At 23.3% G+C, this 19559-nt stretch overlaps 1 protein-coding gene and 1 long non-coding RNA gene across 3 annotated transcripts; one reads left to right on the top strand and one right to left on the bottom strand.

The window, feature by feature from the left end:
* Nucleotides 1–3005: 3005 nt before the first annotated feature.
* On the bottom strand, nt 3006–6264 carry LOC126551998 (uncharacterized). The gene is made up of 3 exons (XR_007605854.1): nt 5940–6264; nt 3550–3663; nt 3006–3372 (listed from the first exon to the last, which is right to left on the bottom strand). It is a non-coding gene; the product is annotated as an uncharacterized LOC126551998 (long non-coding RNA).
* Nucleotides 5769–14337, top strand: LOC114121260 (E3 ubiquitin-protein ligase synoviolin B-like). 2 transcript variants are annotated; one of them, XM_050206439.1, is made up of 13 exons: nt 5769–5854; nt 6641–6816; nt 7006–7098; nt 7187–7339; nt 7413–7461; nt 7524–7754; nt 8675–8774; nt 9067–9212; nt 9359–9853; nt 9927–10010; nt 10525–10714; nt 12407–12550; nt 13730–14337. In XM_050206439.1, the coding sequence occupies exons 2-13, from the start codon at nt 6655–6657 to the stop codon at nt 13830–13832; spliced, it is 1950 nt and encodes a 649-aa protein (XP_050062396.1). In that variant the 5' UTR covers nt 5769–5854; nt 6641–6654; the 3' UTR covers nt 13833–14337. The 2 variants fall into 2 exon arrangements, with proteins under 2 accessions (XP_050062396.1, XP_027839315.1); XM_027983514.2 differs by lacking the exon at nt 5769–5854 and adding an exon at nt 6398–6548.
* Nucleotides 14338–19559: the final 5222 nt, after the last annotated feature.

The following is a 19559-nucleotide window of genomic DNA, read 5'->3' as shown; positions in this document are numbered from 1 at the left end:
GATATTATATTTTTTAAATTTCATATCGAAATTTTATTTAATAATTAATATTATTTATAGAAAGTATTTAACCATGAATCTAGTAATTATTTTTTCAAAGATTTAAGATGTAAAATTAGTTTTTAATTAGCAATATGAAATTGAAAATTGTATATTTTCATTAAAATTAACAGTTAAAATACGATTATAATTTTTTTAAATTTAAAATGAACATTTTATTTAATAATTAATATTATTTATAGAAAGCATTTAACCTTCAATCCTGTGATTATAGTTTCAAAGATTTAAGATGTAAAATTAGTTTTTAATTAGCAATATAAAATTGAAAATTGCATATTTACATGAAAATTAACAGTTAAAATACGATTATAATTTTTTTAAATTTAAAATAATTAGTTTAATTAATAAATAATATCATTTATACTCTAAATTTAACCATGATTCTTAAAGTTCTAATTTCAATTGTTTGAATTGGAAAATTTAATTTTAATTAACAATATAAAAATGGAAAGTGTATGTTTACATAATATATATAAACTAAAAAATAGGATATATTTTTTTTTTTAATTTCATATCAAAATTTTATTTAATAATTAATATTGTTTATAGAAAGCATTTAACTATGAATCTAGTGATTAATGTTTCAAAGATTTAAGGTGTAAAATTAGTTTTTAATTATCAATATGAAATTGAAAATTGTATATTTACATGAAATTAATAGTTAAAATACGATTATAATTTTTTTAAATTTAAAATGAACATTTTATTTAATAATTAATATTATTTATAGAAAGCATTTAACCATGAATAATGTGATTATAGTTTCAAAGATTTAAGATGTAAAATTAGTTTTTAATTAGCAATATGAAATTGAAAATTGTATATTTTCATTAAAATTAACAGTTAAAATACGATTATAATTTTTTTAAATTTAAAATGAACATTTTATTTAATAATTAATATTATTTATAGAAAGCATTTAACCTTCAATCCTGTGATTATAGTTTCAAAGATTTAAGATGTAAAATTAGTTTTTAATTAGCAATATGAAATTGAAAATTGTATATTTTATGAAAATTAACAGTTAAAATACGATTATAATTTTTTTAAATTTAAAATGAACATTTTATTTAATAATTAATATTATTTATAGAAAGCATTTAACCTTCAATTATGTGATTATAGTTTCAAAGATTTAAGATGTAAAATTAGTTTTTAATTAGCAATATGAAATTGAAAATTGTATATTTTCATTAAAATTAACAGTTAAAATACGATTATAATTTTTTTAAATTTAAAATGAACATTTTATTTAATAATTAATATTATTTATAGAAAGCATTTAACCTTCAATCCTGTGATTGTAGTTTCAAAGATTTAAGATGTAAAATTAGTTTTTAATTAGCAATATGAAATTGAAAATTGTATATTTTCATTAAAATTAACAGTTAAAATACGATTATAATTTTTTTAAATTTAAAATGAACATTTTATTTAATAATTAATATTATTTATAGAAAGCATTTAACCTTCAATCCTGTGATTATAGTTTCAAAGATTTAAGATGTAAAATTAGTTTTTAATTAGCAATATAAAATTGAAAATTGCATATTTACATGAAAATTAATAGTTAAAATACCATTATAATTTTTTTAAATTTAAAATAAACATTTAAATTAATAAATAATATTATTTATAGAAAGCATTTAACCTTCAATCTTGTGATTATAGTTTCAAAGATTTAAGATGTAAAATTAGTTTTTAATTAGCAATATGAAATTGAAAATTGTATATTTTCATTAAAATTAACAGTTTAAATACGATTATAATTTTTTTAAATTTAAAATGAACATTTTATTTAATAATTAATATTATTTATAGAAAGCATTTAACCTTCAATCTAGTGATTATTGTTTCAAAGATTTAAGATGTAAAATTAGTTTTTAATTAGCAATATGAAATTGAAAATTGTATATTTACATGAAAATTAATAGTTAAAATACCATTATAATTTTTTTAAATTTAAAATGAACATTTAAATTAATAAATAATATTATTTATAGAAAGCATTTAAGCATGAATAATGTGATTGTAGTTTCAAAGATTTAAGATGTAAAATTAGTTTTTAATTAGCAATATGAAATTGAAAATTGTATATTTTCATTAAAATTAACAGTTAAAATACGATTTTAATTTTTTTAAATTTTAAATAAACATTTTATTTAATTTATAATATCATTTGTACTCTAAATTTAACCATGATTCTTAAAGTTCTAATTTCAATTGTTTGAATTGGAAAATTTAATTTTAATTAACAATATAAAAATGGAAAGTGTATGTTTACATAATATATATAAACTAAAAAATAGGATATTTTTTTTTTTTTAATTTCATATCAAAATTTTATTTAATAATTAATATTGTTTATAGAAAGCATTTAACCATGAATCTAGTGATTAATGTTTCAAAGATTTAAGGTGTAAAATTAGTTTTTAATTATCAATATGAAATTGAAAATTGTATTGTTACATGAAAATTAATAGTTAAAATACCATTATAATTTTTTTAAATTTAAAATGAACATTTTATTTAATAATTAATATTATTTATAGAAAGCATTTAACCTTCAATCTTGTGATTATAGTTTCAAAGATTTAAGATGTAAAATTAGTTTTTAATTAGCAATATGAAATTGAAAATTGTATATTTTCATGAAAATTAACAGTTAAAATACGATTTAAATTTCTTTAAATTTTAAATAAACATTTTATTTAATAATTAATATTATTTATAGAAAGCATTTAACCTTCAATCTAGTGATTATTGTTTCAAAGATTTAAGATGTAAAATTAGTTTTTAACTAGCAATATGAAATTGATAATTGTATATTTACATGAAAATTAATAGTAAAAAAAAAAAGATTATACACTTTTTAAATTTAAAATAAACATATTAATTAATAAATAATTTTATTTATACTCTAAATTTAAACATGATTCTTGTGGTTTTAGTTTCAGATGTTTAAAATGAAAACTGAGTTATTTATTAGCTATATAAAAATTCAATTTGTTGGATTCTACACCTTATTATACTAGGAAATATCATTTTGATTTTTTTTAAATCTTACTGGTACATTTTATGTATTAATTATATTATTAGTTTGTTAGAGCTTGGTAATTTTATGATTTATGTAGCTTTAAAACAAAATATTATTTTGCTTATCGCCTCAATCTCTTTTCCATTCTGTCTATATTTGGTTTCCTTGTTTTATGGCTTGTTGTTTTGTTGATTGTCACACATTGTTCTACTTCTTCAATTTCTGTTTTGCTGAATTTTGTTGTTGTCCTTGATTTTCTTGGCTGTTATTCCTCTCTATTTAAAACAAAATATGATTAATATTTATTCACTTAATTTCTTACAATTAATTTAATAGCTGATTATTTATATTCTTTGGTAGTGTTAGGAAATCAAAACAGTTTAGTTCCTTATTATTATTCATTTTTGTCATCCCTTTATTTTTTCAAATCAAAACCTGCGTGAAAAAATTACATTTGACAGTATATACTCCTTTAAAGCTGTAAGTAGTTGTGACTGCAGTAGTGGCTGGGTCTCTTTGTATGTGTTTCTGGTATTTATCAGGATGCGCCAAGTATAATGTGCTACCTATTATCAACAAGGATAATTGAATAATAACATTTTTCAGATCTAACAAAACAATAAAAGTACATCAAATAATAAGTATTGGAATATATAGGTTATCATTAAAAAATCAAAAGTTAAATTAGTTTACTAAATAAATATAAGAGTGAAAATATGGAGCAGTTCTACAGTTTTAGTATAGTATGGATCTTAAATTTAAAAAAAAAAAATTTGAAAAAAGTCAATTCTTTTTGAAATAGGTAATCATGTTGTTTGATAAAAGAATTACCCAGTATATTATATTATTACCTATATTTTTTCTATTTTCTTATTTTTAGTTACAGTTTAAAATTAAAATACATTAATTAAAATTTAAAAAAATATAAATTATATTTTATTATACATAAATATACTAAATTATATATTTATAAACAAAAATTTAATAGAATATTTTGTATTTTTGGACTTTTTGCTCGACAATAAAAACTAAAATTGGATTTTTTGTCTAACTTTTTTTTAACACAGACTAACCGATTAACTTTAGTAATTATTCCTATACTTAAATATCAAATTGTAAATTATATACCTATTAGATCTAAATTGAATATGGAAATTAATTTAAGTTTTTGTGTTTTTTCTTAAAGTTGAAAAATTTAATACAAAGTTTTGCATTAGTTTTCCTTCAAAATAGCTATAGAAAAAACTCGAGTCAGTATAGGAAAAATGTTATGAGGGTTTGAATTTTAAATTTTTACGAAATTGTGTAACGATAATGATTTTAAATTTTTGTTATTTTTCAAAAAGTATTAGTCACAGATACTTGAAAATTTCACTAGTTATTTAGATTAGTATTTTTCTTACATGATTTAATTTTCAAAATATTTTGCATATTTTTATGGCTATTTATAGGCATTTGAAATATTATTTATTTTTTTTTTTTATCGACGCTGATAGGTAATTTATTTTTTGGTTATGTTTATATGTCAAAATACTAGGACAGTTAGACATTTAAGACAAAGTTCCTTAAGAGTTATTACTTATTCTTATCGTAGGTTAAAAATTATAGGAATACATAGGCACATTTTATTTTATCAGCATTCGAAGTTCAAATATTAACAAAATCATGAATACAGAGTGTTACACTGTTATTAATAACAATTAAAATGTTAAAATATAAAATGGATATAGGTAGCTATTGAAAAGTTACTTATTCATTATAACTGATAGGTCGGTCGATGAAACTGCTCCAAATAGCAGTATTATATAACTTAAATCTAAGCAACAAGTAATAAAGCAAGACTTGGTTACACAAAAAAAAATTGTTTTAATGATTTAACTCCTTGAAAATCATTTTTATTCATTATATTGTCTTGTCGATCCAAGATAAACAGATAAAGAAATTCAGTTCTTTGTTCTTTGCTTAACATTTTTAACTTCAAAATATCATATTTTAAATGCTGATAGATTATTGCAAACAAATACAAAATCAATGAGTAAATTTAATATATTCACGCAACATAGTATTGAATTCCAAATCTTTAAAGTTTAATTTCAATTTTTTGCCACCTAATTATTTAACATGTCCAGAATATGCAGATGTACCTATTAAATATGTTTTGAATGACTATTGACTATAACTTATCTTTTTATTTATTCTTTTGAAATTTCACATTTCTACCCAAAACAGTAGATAAAATAATGAATTATCTGTATATTTGATTAATAAAATAAAATTCTATAATTTACCATGACAATTAGTATACAAAAATAATTATTTATATAAAATGTTGAGTAGGTATTATAAAGATTAATAAACAAATAAGTCATAATTTATGTAGGTATTGAAATGCATATAATAATATACAGACGACTCTCGTTAACTCAAACCTTTATAACTCGAAATTCTCGATATTTTGAATAAATAAAATTCCCCTTCAAATAACAATAATAATGTTAAAATAATCTTGTTAACTCGAAAATTAATTAAATAAGATTTTGATATCTCGAATTTTCTTATTCAAATTTAGAACTAAATACATGTAGAGTACCTACTATACATATAAGAGTATAAGACTATATCGTCTCTGATATATTGGACAATAATAAAGAAGTCGAAGACCCGTAAATAGAACCTTGTAGTATCATCACAAGTAAAAAAGCGACACTTGCTTAAGAAAAATTACGTAACATAATCAATGGAGATTGAAGCCTGAAGGTATGGAAGATTTATTTAAACCCTCGATTATTTAAAAAATTATAGAGAAAACAATATTATTTTAAATAAAAAAATAAACAATAACCTTTGGACCAATTCTTTAAAAATAATATGTAGGTACTGGTATGTATATTTTATTATTTTTTGATAACTCGAAATTTTTAATAAGTCGAAGTTTTTTTTCCCCGCGAACTTCGAGTTGCCGATAGTACACTGTATTAAAAAAACATGTCCTACTTTGATATTTATTATTATTTTATTTTATTATTTTTATAGAGAACAAACAATACTTATGTATTGTTGTGTTTACAACCATTACTAATTCTAACAAAATTTGTCAACTTTACAACAGCTCACGCACTTACACAATACACGGTTTGTAATCTACTAATCATGATATGATCATAAATAAGAGCAAACTGATAAGTGATAAGTGATAATACTATTTACTTGAAGGCTAACATAAAAATGATAACAGTATTGATGTTGTTGAGTTGACGTGCACTTCGTCCATAGGCTGTAAAATAGTGACAACAGAACAGTTTGGTAGTTTTAATCGTTACATTTTAATGCTAAAGCTAAAACATATTACCTATAAAGTGTAATTTAAATAAAATATTATTTACTAAACATAGTGCGTAAAATCGACCGAGAGCTATTCCGTTTGTTTTTAATTAAAAGGTTGAATTATCGGGTAAATAACTAATAATTGACGGTATTACATCTTATATGTACGCGTACACGTAAACGTCATTATTTTAATTAATTTTCCTTCTTGACCGATAGAAAGCCGTTACAATATGAGTACAACCACGGCTGCGGCCGCTGCAAAAATGACTAGCACCACGGCTGTAGCCGTAAGTCTAGTGTTGTCCAGTTGCGTAATAGCAAATGCTTTTCGTCAAAAGAAACAATTTTACCCATCTGTTGTGTACATATGTAAATCTAATCCAAGTATGGCAGTAAGTATAAATACACAAAACATTTAGATTATTTTAAGATTTAACGTTTATTTAGATGTTGGTTTATACCAAAAATCAATAATAATTACCTACTTACATTGTATTCATTTTTTTAAAATAATTAAGTTTTATAATAAGTATCAACAGTTATACATTATTATTGATTTTTGTTTTTTTATTTTATTTTAGATAATGTATATGCAGGCTTTAGTAGCTGTCTATTTAATTGGGAAATTAACCGGTAAATTATTTTTTGGTTCATTACGCCCTGCAGAATCAGAGGTATTTATTTTGTATATTTTACATTTTTATAATAAACTTCAAAGATTTATAAGATTAAATTGTTTTGTTGATGTATTTATATTTTTAGCGTTTAATTGAAAAGGCCTGGTATGCTGTGACAGAAACATGTTTAGCATTTACAATTTTTAAAGATGACCTGAGTCCCAAATTTGTAGCTCTATTTACTTTATTATTATTCCTAAAATGTTTTCATTGGTTGGCAGAAGATCGAGTAGATTATGTATGTTAATATGTTTTTATGTTATAATTATTTTGTTATTTTGTCTTTATTTATACTATTTTTATATTTTTAGATGGAACGTACTCCTATTATATCATATATATTTCATTTGCGCATATGGTGTAAGTAATATATTTATTTGTTTATATATTTACTTTTAATAATTGAAATTGTTTTTAAATAGTGCTATTATTCATCTTAACATTGGGTGACTTATATTTCATTCATGATGCATACACTACTACAATGGCCAAAGGCCCATCAGTGCAATTAGTATTTGGATTTGAATATGCATTACTCATTACATTAGCAGCTAATGCAGGGTTCAAGTATATATTGCATGCAGTAGATGTACATAGTGACACTTTTTGGGAAAGTAAAGCTGTCCTCCTGCTATACCTTGAATTTTTTATTGGTAAGATTATTTAAAATATATTTTCTGATCCATTTCCGAATAAAAATTAAGTTTAAGGGGATAACAGTCATACAAAAATGTTATAGTAAGAATTAATCACCTGAAAAAACAATAAGATTTTGGTTTGATAAATTTTAATTTTGAAATTCTATTTTGATATATTATCAGTTTAATTATTTTTTAGCTGAAGCAATTTTTAATAGATTTTTGTTTTTCTACCAAATTATCAATAAATATAAAACCTGTGTTTTATTTTTTATTATAAATTTATATATTATTATTTAAATATTTGATATTAAAAATTTGCTTCGGTTATTACATAATGAACAATGTTAATTGTTAATATGTCAAAATCAAAATCTGTTCAATCAATTTTAATTCCTATAGATTTGTCAATTAATATCATTTTTATATTGTTATGAGTGGTTTGAAAATAGTATTAATAATCATTATTGTGTTTTTGTGTTCAGAAGTCCACCGATTATATATGAACCATTAAATATAAATAATACTAATTATATGTATGATAATCTGATAACATTTCCAAATTATTATCACTGACTTGTAAATTTACTTACTATAAACTGACTATACCCAATTCAAAATAAGACCCTGATCCAGCAGCCAAGTTGTGCATGGGCGTGGCCTCGTTCAGCAGCGCTAATATACTTGATCTGAATTGTTTGACTAGGTGGAGACTAAGCGTCTGACTGTTACGGACGGAGATTTGTTTCCGCTGCGTCATTGTCTTATTTTGAATTGGGTATAGACATTAGACATTAAAATATTTTCATATCAATTGTCTTTAAAAACTGACTGTAGTCTCCTTAATAAGTATTATTTCATTTTAAAGTACCTTAGTTTTAAGTATTGATTATTTTAACCATTTTTACTCATTTATGTATAATATGATTAATTAGGGTTGTGTAAAGCTGTGATGTATGTGGTTTTCCTTATAATCATGATACGAACATACACAATACCACTATTTGCTTTTCGACCAATGTATCATACACTAAGGTAAAAAAAATAAAATAATTTAAACAATACATTTTATAAATATGCTCTACTATTTCAGTATAACTAATAACATTAAGTATAAATTCTTAAGAAAAACTTCACAATAAAATTTATGCTTATTTTAGAAACAAAATAAAATTACCTACATTATTAACTTAAACTTTATCATAGTACATATGTCATTTATTCTTTTAAGAAAACATATATGAATGTTGCTCAAAAAACGAATTGTAGAGCTTGTTTTTCTAAATTGTATTAACAAAATTAAAACATGAACATAATTATTTTATAGAAATTTCAAAAAAGTATTCCAAGACCTTGTTCTCTCTCGTAGAGCAATACATAATATGAATACTTTATACCCAGATGCCACATCACAAGATTTACAAGCCATTGAAAATGTGTGTATTATATGTCGTGAAGATATGACAGCTGCAGGTAATTTTCAACTTTATATGTACCTTATAATAGTTATAAACATACAATATAACAATAGTTTTTTCTATTTTATTAAAATAAAATAAATTTTAATATTATAATATTTTATTAAAATGTTCTCATGGTTTCAATATAATTATTTTTAGCTGCAAAAAAATTACCATGCAATCATATATTTCATACTTCATGTCTACGTAGCTGGTTCCAACGCCATCAAACATGTCCTACTTGTAGATTAGATATTTTGCGCCCAACACCTCCAACAACTCAGAATTCTAACATTCCTGCACCACCAACATCAAATCTTGGCAGGACAGTTCAGGAAACACCATTAACTAATGCAGCTCCATCATCTTCTGCTACTGATAACAGTCGTGGATCGAATACTAGTAATCATTTACATGTATCACCTGGTCAAGCAGGAAGTAGCGGAAATACCTATTATAATCAAACACCACTACAGTATCAATTTAGACCATACGCATTTCAACAACGACCAATATCTATTGATGAAGTTAATGGCAACAACAATGATAATTCAAATAATGGTATACCTGAACCAAATAATATGAATGAATCATGGGATGCATTTATGAATGCAGCAGGACTAGGTGGTGGAATTAGGCTGCCATCATTATTCAGTAATTAAAATTCCAAATTTTAGTGATAACAACATTTAATACTCTTTAATACTTATTTATTTTTTTTAATTAGATGATATGCCAGGTTCTTCGAATTCTTCAAATTTACCATTTACAAATATACCTCAGATTCCACTTAATTTACCATTTGTCGGTGGTAAGTTAATTTTGAATTACTTTTATTTGCTAAAAAGATAAATGTAATTCTACTTAAATTATTATTCTACAAAAAAAAAAAAAATGGGATGTATTTATTCTGTTCTTCTGTTCAATTAAGTTGATCTATCTTTGCATATGCATATTAAGCTATCTAAACGGTAAGACTCTTGTGACTACTCTAATTGGTTGCTGATGTATGTCAATCATTGTTAATCTTAGATTAGACAAGCAGAACACAAAACAAAATAATTTTTGTTTTAAAATTGTCAAAAAGGTATATACTACCTTTCACCCACGTCCCATACAAATACACAATATTATGATAAATAGCTAACTCAATAAGGTTTGGGAAACTAAACCTAGTATTCTTTTTATAAAATTAACATGAAAAAAATTATTATTATTACTCATCTATAAATTTTATTAATAAAAAATCTGTTAAAAAATTTACAAACAATATTTTTCATTAATTGCTTAATATTTAAATTAATTAAATATTTTCTTAATAAAAGGGATTGCAATCCAGCCACCAAATATACCTCCCAATTTGGACACACTAACTGATGAAGAATTACGTCTAATGGAACAAAATACAAGACAAGGATGTTTAGCACGCATTAAATACATTACTGATATAAAATGTATGTTGGATGCTGCTGTTGTGATGATGAATCATTATTCTTCAGCATGTCTTGTAGCTGGGTAAATAATTTTAAATTCTTTATATTTCTTAATTATATGTATATATTTTGGATTTTACAAAATTCAATCAAAGATATTAGTAATATTAAATTAAAAAAACATTTAGACTACTATATAGTAATATAAAAATATAAGTAGTTATAATTACAACAAATTAAATTGTGTTCAGTTATGTGCATAAAAAGTTGGAAGCTTACACATCTTCTGATAGGCTTATTTTTACATGTATAATATTACAAACTAATAAAATGTTGCAGAAGATTCACATCCTGTTCCTCAATATTATATTTTATCTTGTTGTAATTTTATCTTATTATTTTGTATTGTATAGTAGATGTCAAAAAAACTACTCTGAATGGAAATAGTCTGTTAGCCTTCTTTACCAAATTTGTTATATTATATTATACTTCCATTACTATTATAATGTGATAGAATGAATCCATTTTTACCAAAAATATTGCATTTATTATAATAATTGTATATTATATATTATTGTTAACTTTTTAGTTTGTACCAACTTACAGTTACAGAAAATTGGTATGAATTTATTCTTGTTAAATACAGTCAATACCTTAAAATTAATTAAATATTTTTTGAAGTACCATTGTTTGTAATAAAATATAATGATATTTATAAAAGTTTCCATAAATAATATTTTTGAATTATAATAAAGTTACTAAAATATGTACAAAAATTTGTAAAAAAAAAACCATAGTTTTTGTCCAATTGTCCATATATTTTTTAAATTTTTAATTTGCTTAACTTAATTATGTTGTATTACATTTCCAAACTTTTTGACCTAACATACATATTATTTGTATCAACATTAAAAATATTAAACTAAAAAATTCAAAATTGTATTATGTATATAAGTAGGTATTGTTTTAATAGTAGTATTGACAGTATTGTTTTAGTTGAATTTATTTTTTATAATTAATATTTTTATAAGAATCACATACTAACAAAAAATCAATAAACAGTTAGTATACATTTGAATATCCAATGTCATCAAATTTTTTTTGTTTTTTGCTAAATTTATAGTCATGATTTCATGAGATATTTTATTAATAAAAATCACAAAAGATTGCCACATTTTATTTTAATGATTTTCTTAGAATTTTTAAACTTTAAATGCTTATTAAAAAGAATTATACTCCAATTTTTGTGATAATTGTGGTATGATCAACTCATATAAAATCGAGTTTTAAATTTCCAAGTGTCAAAAATCTCTGTATCTATGAATAACACATTAAGAACTGAAATCTATTAGTAAATGTTCCAGTAAATGTTGTATAACTATTTGGTAAACATTTCAAGTCTACATTAATAATTCATTTTTAAAATTGATATTGATTTCATAAACTTGATTTGTGTAATAATTCCAGTTTTTCATATTTATCCTTATGTTTTTCGGGTATTTTTAAAAGTGATTATTTTTTTACTTACAATCTTTTCAAAGCATCAGGTATGTTATAAACCATCTTAAAAGTTTAAAATCAAATTATTTTTACTATTTAAAAAGGTGATGCCTCCATAGTAAAACCAATACAATCATTCTTCCATTCATAATCTAAAATTATTTAGTATTATAATTTAGTTATTTTTTAGTTTCTTTTTTACAATTTGGTACCATAATATTTTTAAATGTTTTAATAATAACAATCATGTTATATTAATTATTTTATTTTCCAGTCTTGATAGTACTGATTCAAATTTGAACAGTGAAACTAAAACTTCAGATTCTACAGAAAATGATGAACAATTGGAAACTAGACCACCAAGTAATGTTTCTTCTGAAACTGATTCTAATGCCGGTAGTGGAGGAGGAGTTACTAGGTATTTATGATAATTCAAAATTTATAATTTTCAGTTATGATCAATGATCACTGAAAACTTGGTGTATTTTTTTTATTAAACTTCAAAAATTAATTAACTGTTATTTATATAATAATATTTGATTATTAATGCGTAGAGCATTATTCTGATTTAACTGTTTCTTCTTTAGAACAACTATAAAAAAACTAAAATTTAAAAAAAAAGTTGAGATTTGATCCTGGTTGTTTTTTTTCAAAAATAGACCTATCTTATGTCAATAGTACAAACTAGGTTGGTAACTGGATACTACTTCCAAAAACATATATTTTGAATTAGACAACAACTTTTACAATTTTTTGCAATTAAATTAAATTTAAATTTTGAATATTATTGATATATATGTAAAAAAATTATTTAAAATTAAAGAAAGTTGATTTTTGTTAATTTTATAATTAGTTTTTTATACCCCTTGACCTCTCACCACTGCCCTGTGTACTCTAAAGGTTAAGCGATATTTTAATACCACCATTGCTTTTAATGTTATATTATTACTTATTAGTATTATATACTATATACTTATTATTTTTACATTATAAAAAAAAAATGATTATTGTATCAATCATTATTAATTATTAAATATTTTTACAAACTGTTTCAAAATTATAAATATTACATAGTGTTTTCTAGTTTCGACTCACTCCTTTTTTTTTACGTACTCTGTACACCTAGAAACTTTTTATCATAATCATGCATATTATACATGTATAGTTTTTTATTTTTTTACTGTATTATCAGTTGTTAATCTTTTGCATATCTTTAATTTTGTTAACAAATTTATATTTTAAACCCGTTTATTTATGCATTTTTACAGTTTTTTTATCTTATATAACACCTAAATTAAATTAAAGAATACAAATTTAATAAATATTGCCAAAGACTGAGCTTTAATATCATATCGGTGTTAGGTCTATACTATGCACTGGATGAAAATTAAATATTAATTATTTTTATTTAGTTTTATTTTAAATTGCCAAATTTAAAATTAGGTATTAAAAATTATTATTAAAATAATTAACATATGTTGTATATTAATATTAGTTATTTTTAATACTCATTTATTAACATTTATTTAAATTTTAATGGATTACAAAACATATGAGTAAATAATTTATTTATATTAACAATATTTGAAATATTTAGCAGCAGCAGTGGCAGTGAAGATCAATTGCTTCCAGAAGAAACTGAACAGCAGAGAGTCATTAGGTTAAAAAGGTTGGAGAAATTTGGAAGTAATTCCATGTAATTTCTGTTAGCAAATAACCAAGTATCCTATAATGTGATTAAAATGATTTTTTAAGTATTATTATTAATTCATATTATAGTTAACTGATAGAAATAGTCTATATTTGGTTTACTTCTTCAACTATTCTATCGTTTTGTAACATTTGTGGTCAAGTTATTATTTTTTTAAGTTGTGTAATTGAATTCAAGTTATGTAATTTTGTTTTATTGTCTTTTTTTGCTTTGTTTATTCCACCATATATTTAGATTATTTACAAATATCTAGTGAAAAGTATTTTTATAATGGTAACTAAACAGTAAACTATGATTCCTGACAAAAAAAAATAATATCTAAAAAAAATCACAAGGTTATAATAATTAGTAATGTAATTTATAATGTAATTTTGCAATGATAATTTATGTTATTTGATAATTTAAAAATTGTATTCTACATTTATATATATATAAATTATTTTGTAAGTTAATGTTTTATGGTCTAATAAAGTATAAATTGCTGATGTATAATATACTAAGACTGTCTATGTTACACTTAAAAGTTATCACAAAATCAAGTTCAACCCTAGATATATAACAGGGGTCTCTTAATTCTTTTATTCGAGGGCCACAAAAATTATCATCATCCCTAGGTGGGTCAAAAGTTTATACATATATTATAACACATACAATTTTTAATTTTTAAATGTTAGATATCTCCTCATATATTTACTATCCTAGTATCATACTAATTTTTGCCGCAGTTGTAAACTATTGTTAAATAGTATTTACTATTTTCTTATTTTCATCATTGTGTTTTTGTTTGTTCCTTATTTATAATATGGAGCTCTCTATCCATCAAAACCATGATGTTATATCATAAATAAATATGTAAATATAATAATAATAATACATCAGAATATTAAATGAACTATAACTTGGCTATTGAATAATTGTTGACTGCGTGATCATATTGATTAAATAATGGTGTTTATATTACAAACTGGTATTTTAGACTTAAACCTTTAAGTTAATAATAATTATTAAATTATTAATTGAAAATATATAATTTATAAAATTAAAAAAATATGTAATTTATTTTACAAGATTTATTTCCGTATGAAAAATCAATGAATACATTTTGAACTCAGTATTTATCATCACTTCTTTTTAAATTTATATTATAGCAATATCACTTGACTTTTCTTGGTTCATAGAAGACCTCAAAAAATTTCTAATTATTTTTAATTTGTAAAAGCTCCGTTCACCTAATAAGACTGATGTAAGCACTGTTAAAATAATATGAAGTGCTGTAAATATAGCTGTAGAGCTATATTTCACTATTTGGTACAAAATTGGCATTATTATTTTTAGATTGTAAGAACGGGCCTAAGTCTATTTCACTTCCATTAGGGTTTTAATTTTATATTTGTTGAATTTTAAATGTTTTAATAATTTGGAGATATTTTTTTACTCTCTATAATTTAAAGTTTTTTTATCTTCCAAAGTTGTGTTTATTTCATTATTGAAAATTTCAATGCTATCATAATTTTTTCTAAATCACCAAATTCTTCTATAATATTTAAATATTAGTTACTTCTATGGTTTTTGATTCTTCTAAAATAATGTTAGTGTGCGTTTTTGAGTTATTTGAAACTTCAGTAATTTTTTTTTTCAAAGGAACCAAATTTTTTTTATTTCTCTTCACGTTTTATTATTTGTTTTTTATAATATGTAATATATAGCTCCTGATAATCCTATACATTTTCACTCTAACATATTTGATAAATAATTATGTGATACTTCAACAAAACTAACACCAATAACTAATAAGTATTGCAGGTATACATTTATTTTGATTTTTGTGAAAAAAAATATAAGTTGTAGGTACCTACCACGATTTAAGATAGTATCTAAAAAAAAAGCTCCCTGTGATGGTCACTTTTATCTAGCCCTAGGCACGCCCGGTCGTCGGTTCCAAACTGCAAAAAAAAAAAAAATTAACACTAAGGTATGGGTATGGTTTAATTTTATAGTAATATAAAAAATGATTTCAAATAATTAGATTTAAGATCTTTCTCGCAGTATTTCAATTATATAATTCTTTATGTTCAATGACCATACGTATAGCCATATAGATACTTGTAAATTGTAATATTATTTTAATTTTTTTCTATAATTTCTGTCTGACAATTTCAATATAATTTTTAGATATAATTGTGGATTCTAAGGAGTGTGTGTTTTTTCTGTAAATGTCCATCGCAGCTTTTGGAGCAGAAAAAATGACATGCGTTGTTGCCAGTCGTGCCTGTCAAATTAAATCATTGAATTTCTCGTTTTTCGGTAAACCGTACAAATACATGCAAATTGTATGCTAAATGTTCAAAAGTTGACGTAAATAAATATTAAATTTTTGTAATGGGTGTAATTGGTGCAAAAAACGTGAAAAAATGTTTCAATCTTCAATTGTCATAGTGGTTTCTTACAGAAAATTTGATCCTTCAAAATAAAGTCAAAAATAAAAAATTCCACGTGTTTTTTAAATAATTGGAAAAAAAATTAACTACAAAAATATCCAAAACATTAAGCGGTTCTTGATCTAAGCTATTCTTATAGTAATTTTGTAGGTACAACAAAAATACATTTTTCGCAAATAGGTACGTATTTCAATTTCAAATTTTGATAAAATTAAATAAGTACCACGTTTACTTGGGCTCTGCAAGCTCGTTTTTGTAACAAAAATAAAAATAAAACAAAATTAAATATTTGAACGGAATGTATAATGGTTTTTCTTTGCGAGGATATTATTTAATTACCTAAATAATTTGTTGGAATTTAAAAAATAATACGTAGATACCTACCACCTACTTGAAACAAATGAAACGTTTAGCTTTTTCGTTTATTATTTTTTATTTCTGTGTCCAAAGAATTTTAAAATTATTTAACACGTTATGTGCTGAAATGACTGAACTTTTTTTATATGAGCTTATAGTCAACGTTTTATTGTTTTGTTTTGTTTTATTCATTAATTATTATATTATTATTTATTTTATACATTTTTCTTACAAGACGCGATAATACGGAGCTCGCACAGTCGCACGAAAAAAATCATTTGTTATCGCCGACGCTCCGACCGCATGTAAACGTCGACATGATTTTTTCAAACCGTAGCTCGTATGAGTAGTACGACATTATCATACACCTATAATATGAGTGACAATACTGCGTCAACGTAATCGTCACAATGATGTGTAGGCTGAGCTTATAATGTAACTCTATTGTACTGTATATGACGACCGGGTCGGGGGCTGTTGGGGCATTATAGTCGAAGCACTAATTGTTCACCACAAGTCCACAATACCAACGCCCGCACTCAAGACACGACAAAATATAATAGTATAACAGCTTATACTAAGTTTAAACTAGTCATACTGCGTCTACGAGATACGAACTTAATATTATTTATGACCTGCAGTTACCACCGTTTTATGATAGGTACGTCGCGGTATTGACATAATATTATTATAAGTATTAATACACCACCGTACGAATAAATAAATATAAATAAACATAGGTAGATAATATGTTTTGAGTCACCACTTGAGAACTATATAGCAAACATTATAAATTGACGTATACCTAATATTTATCTACCTGTACATAGTTAAATACGCACTGTTCGTAAATCGAATTCCGTGAACGTTTAAATACGTTGGTTTACTGTATTTTTGTTATTTTACATTTTCTTTATTATTATTATTATATATATATGTTGCCCATTAATTTATTATAGATCGCGTGACAATTTTACAATGGTAGTATCTATACGTACGGCATGTACAATGTGCATACCATACAGTAGCACTGTAGCAGTAAACATTTGTATGGTGCCTGTAGGTACTATTCTGTTTGTTCCTATGCGTATGGTGTATACGTTACCGGTATAACGGTGGAAAATGCTGACTTTAAAGTATAAAGATATATGTTAATTTATCATAATGTAATAAACCGTATTATACATTTATCCCAAGATTAAAATATATTTAAAAAAAAAAAAGGGTTTTACTTTCAATTTATTGATGAATTATATTTTTTATGTACAATTAATAATAGGTACACAAACTAGTTTTTATTTGTTACAATACTTACTTTCACAATTTTAATCGAGTTAGTTTAAATAAGTTACTTACTCACACCTTTTTTTTTTTTAAATTTAAGTAGTGAAACAAACGAAAAAAAATTATCATACATAAACTTAAAACGCAAACAATACAAAATATATTGAAATATCTAATTGACGAATCGCAACTGAATCAGCATACAGCATATTAGGTATAATAAATTTATACTTTATAGTACCGCGGCGGCTAATGGAGTGAGTTTTCGGAATATTCGGTATTCCACGGCGATAACAAGCATTGTATTGTGTAGCTTACGTCGCACGCAGTTATCGCATGGCATATGTTCTGTCAGTGAAAGTTACGATAAAATTATTATAAACAGTAAGCACAAATATTATTTAAGTATAACAGAAATAAATGTCATTTTTGTGTCGAACATTATGACTTTTTTTTTTATACCTACGTTAACTATTATTGATAATAAAATAATATTTGTATTTTTACAACTTTTATTTTCTTTGTATGCTCGGAGAATTCACCACTGTTGTATAAGTTAATAGATGCTTACGTAATGCTTGTACCTAATATTACAATAATATATTTTATCTAAATTGTCCATGCCTACCTGTATCTGCAATTGGTACAGGCACAATTGTATTACCAGTGAGATTTTAATCTAAAATTTAATATTAATTATTTCAGTCTGATTGCCTGATCATTATTATTTATCGTTAATGTTTAATTCTTTATATTTATTACAGCTTTATTTTTAACAGGAAATGGTGACCTAATATTATAATATTTTAGAATTATAAATTCTTTATCTACTATAGGTAGGTACATGAAAATCAGTTTTTATTTCATTCTTTTAGATTTTGGATAGTGTCGATAGGTAGTGGAACAATGAATCAATACATTCAAATAAATGGATTTTACTGAGCGTGCTTATTTAATATTAATTTTTATTTTATACATGTCTATTTTTTTGACGGCACTTAAGTACTGTTAATATCAATTGGAGAAGTAAAAATCGAATCCAAACTTAATCATGAAGGGAAAGGCCAAAAATAAAAAAAAATTCTACTAGTATGTACTAAGTACTTTTCTTGTAGAGAAAAATGAAAAAAATAGTTTACGTAAAAATTTGTCAAAATCAAATAGGTATAGTCATATAATGTTCGTAACAATATTATTATTCATACCCAAAACTTGAAAATTAAACTAAATGTTTATTTACTGCAAGAATTTAAAAATAAAAGTTAAGTATTGAGCCAGTCAGGCCAGATATCTACATTATTTACGAGTGACTGAATTTTCAAATTTTGACATTATCTGATATTTATACGTAAAATAATGTTTTCTTCTAGAAGAAATTGTTGATATTTTTTTGTTGAAATTCGAAGAATATTAACCATTGAAATTAAAAAGTGTACGCTATTATACTAATTATAATTTTATACTTACAATTATTAAACTTATAAATCTTTAAACTAGTTATTGTAAGCTATTTACCCGTCTTCTTAAAATTAAAACATTTGGCTAAAAACCTTATAAAATTATTATAAGTAGTTAAATAACAAATAAATAGTTCTTAATTTTTATTGTGATTAAAAAAAAACTGGAAAATATACCTA

The sequence above is a fragment of the Aphis gossypii genome, chromosome X (assembly GCF_020184175.1).
Source record: "Aphis gossypii isolate Hap1 chromosome X, ASM2018417v2, whole genome shotgun sequence".
Taxonomy (NCBI): Eukaryota; Metazoa; Arthropoda; class Insecta; order Hemiptera; family Aphididae; genus Aphis; species Aphis gossypii.
Note: the sequence above shows the minus strand (reverse complement) of the source record. Positions and strands in the feature narration are given on the sequence as shown.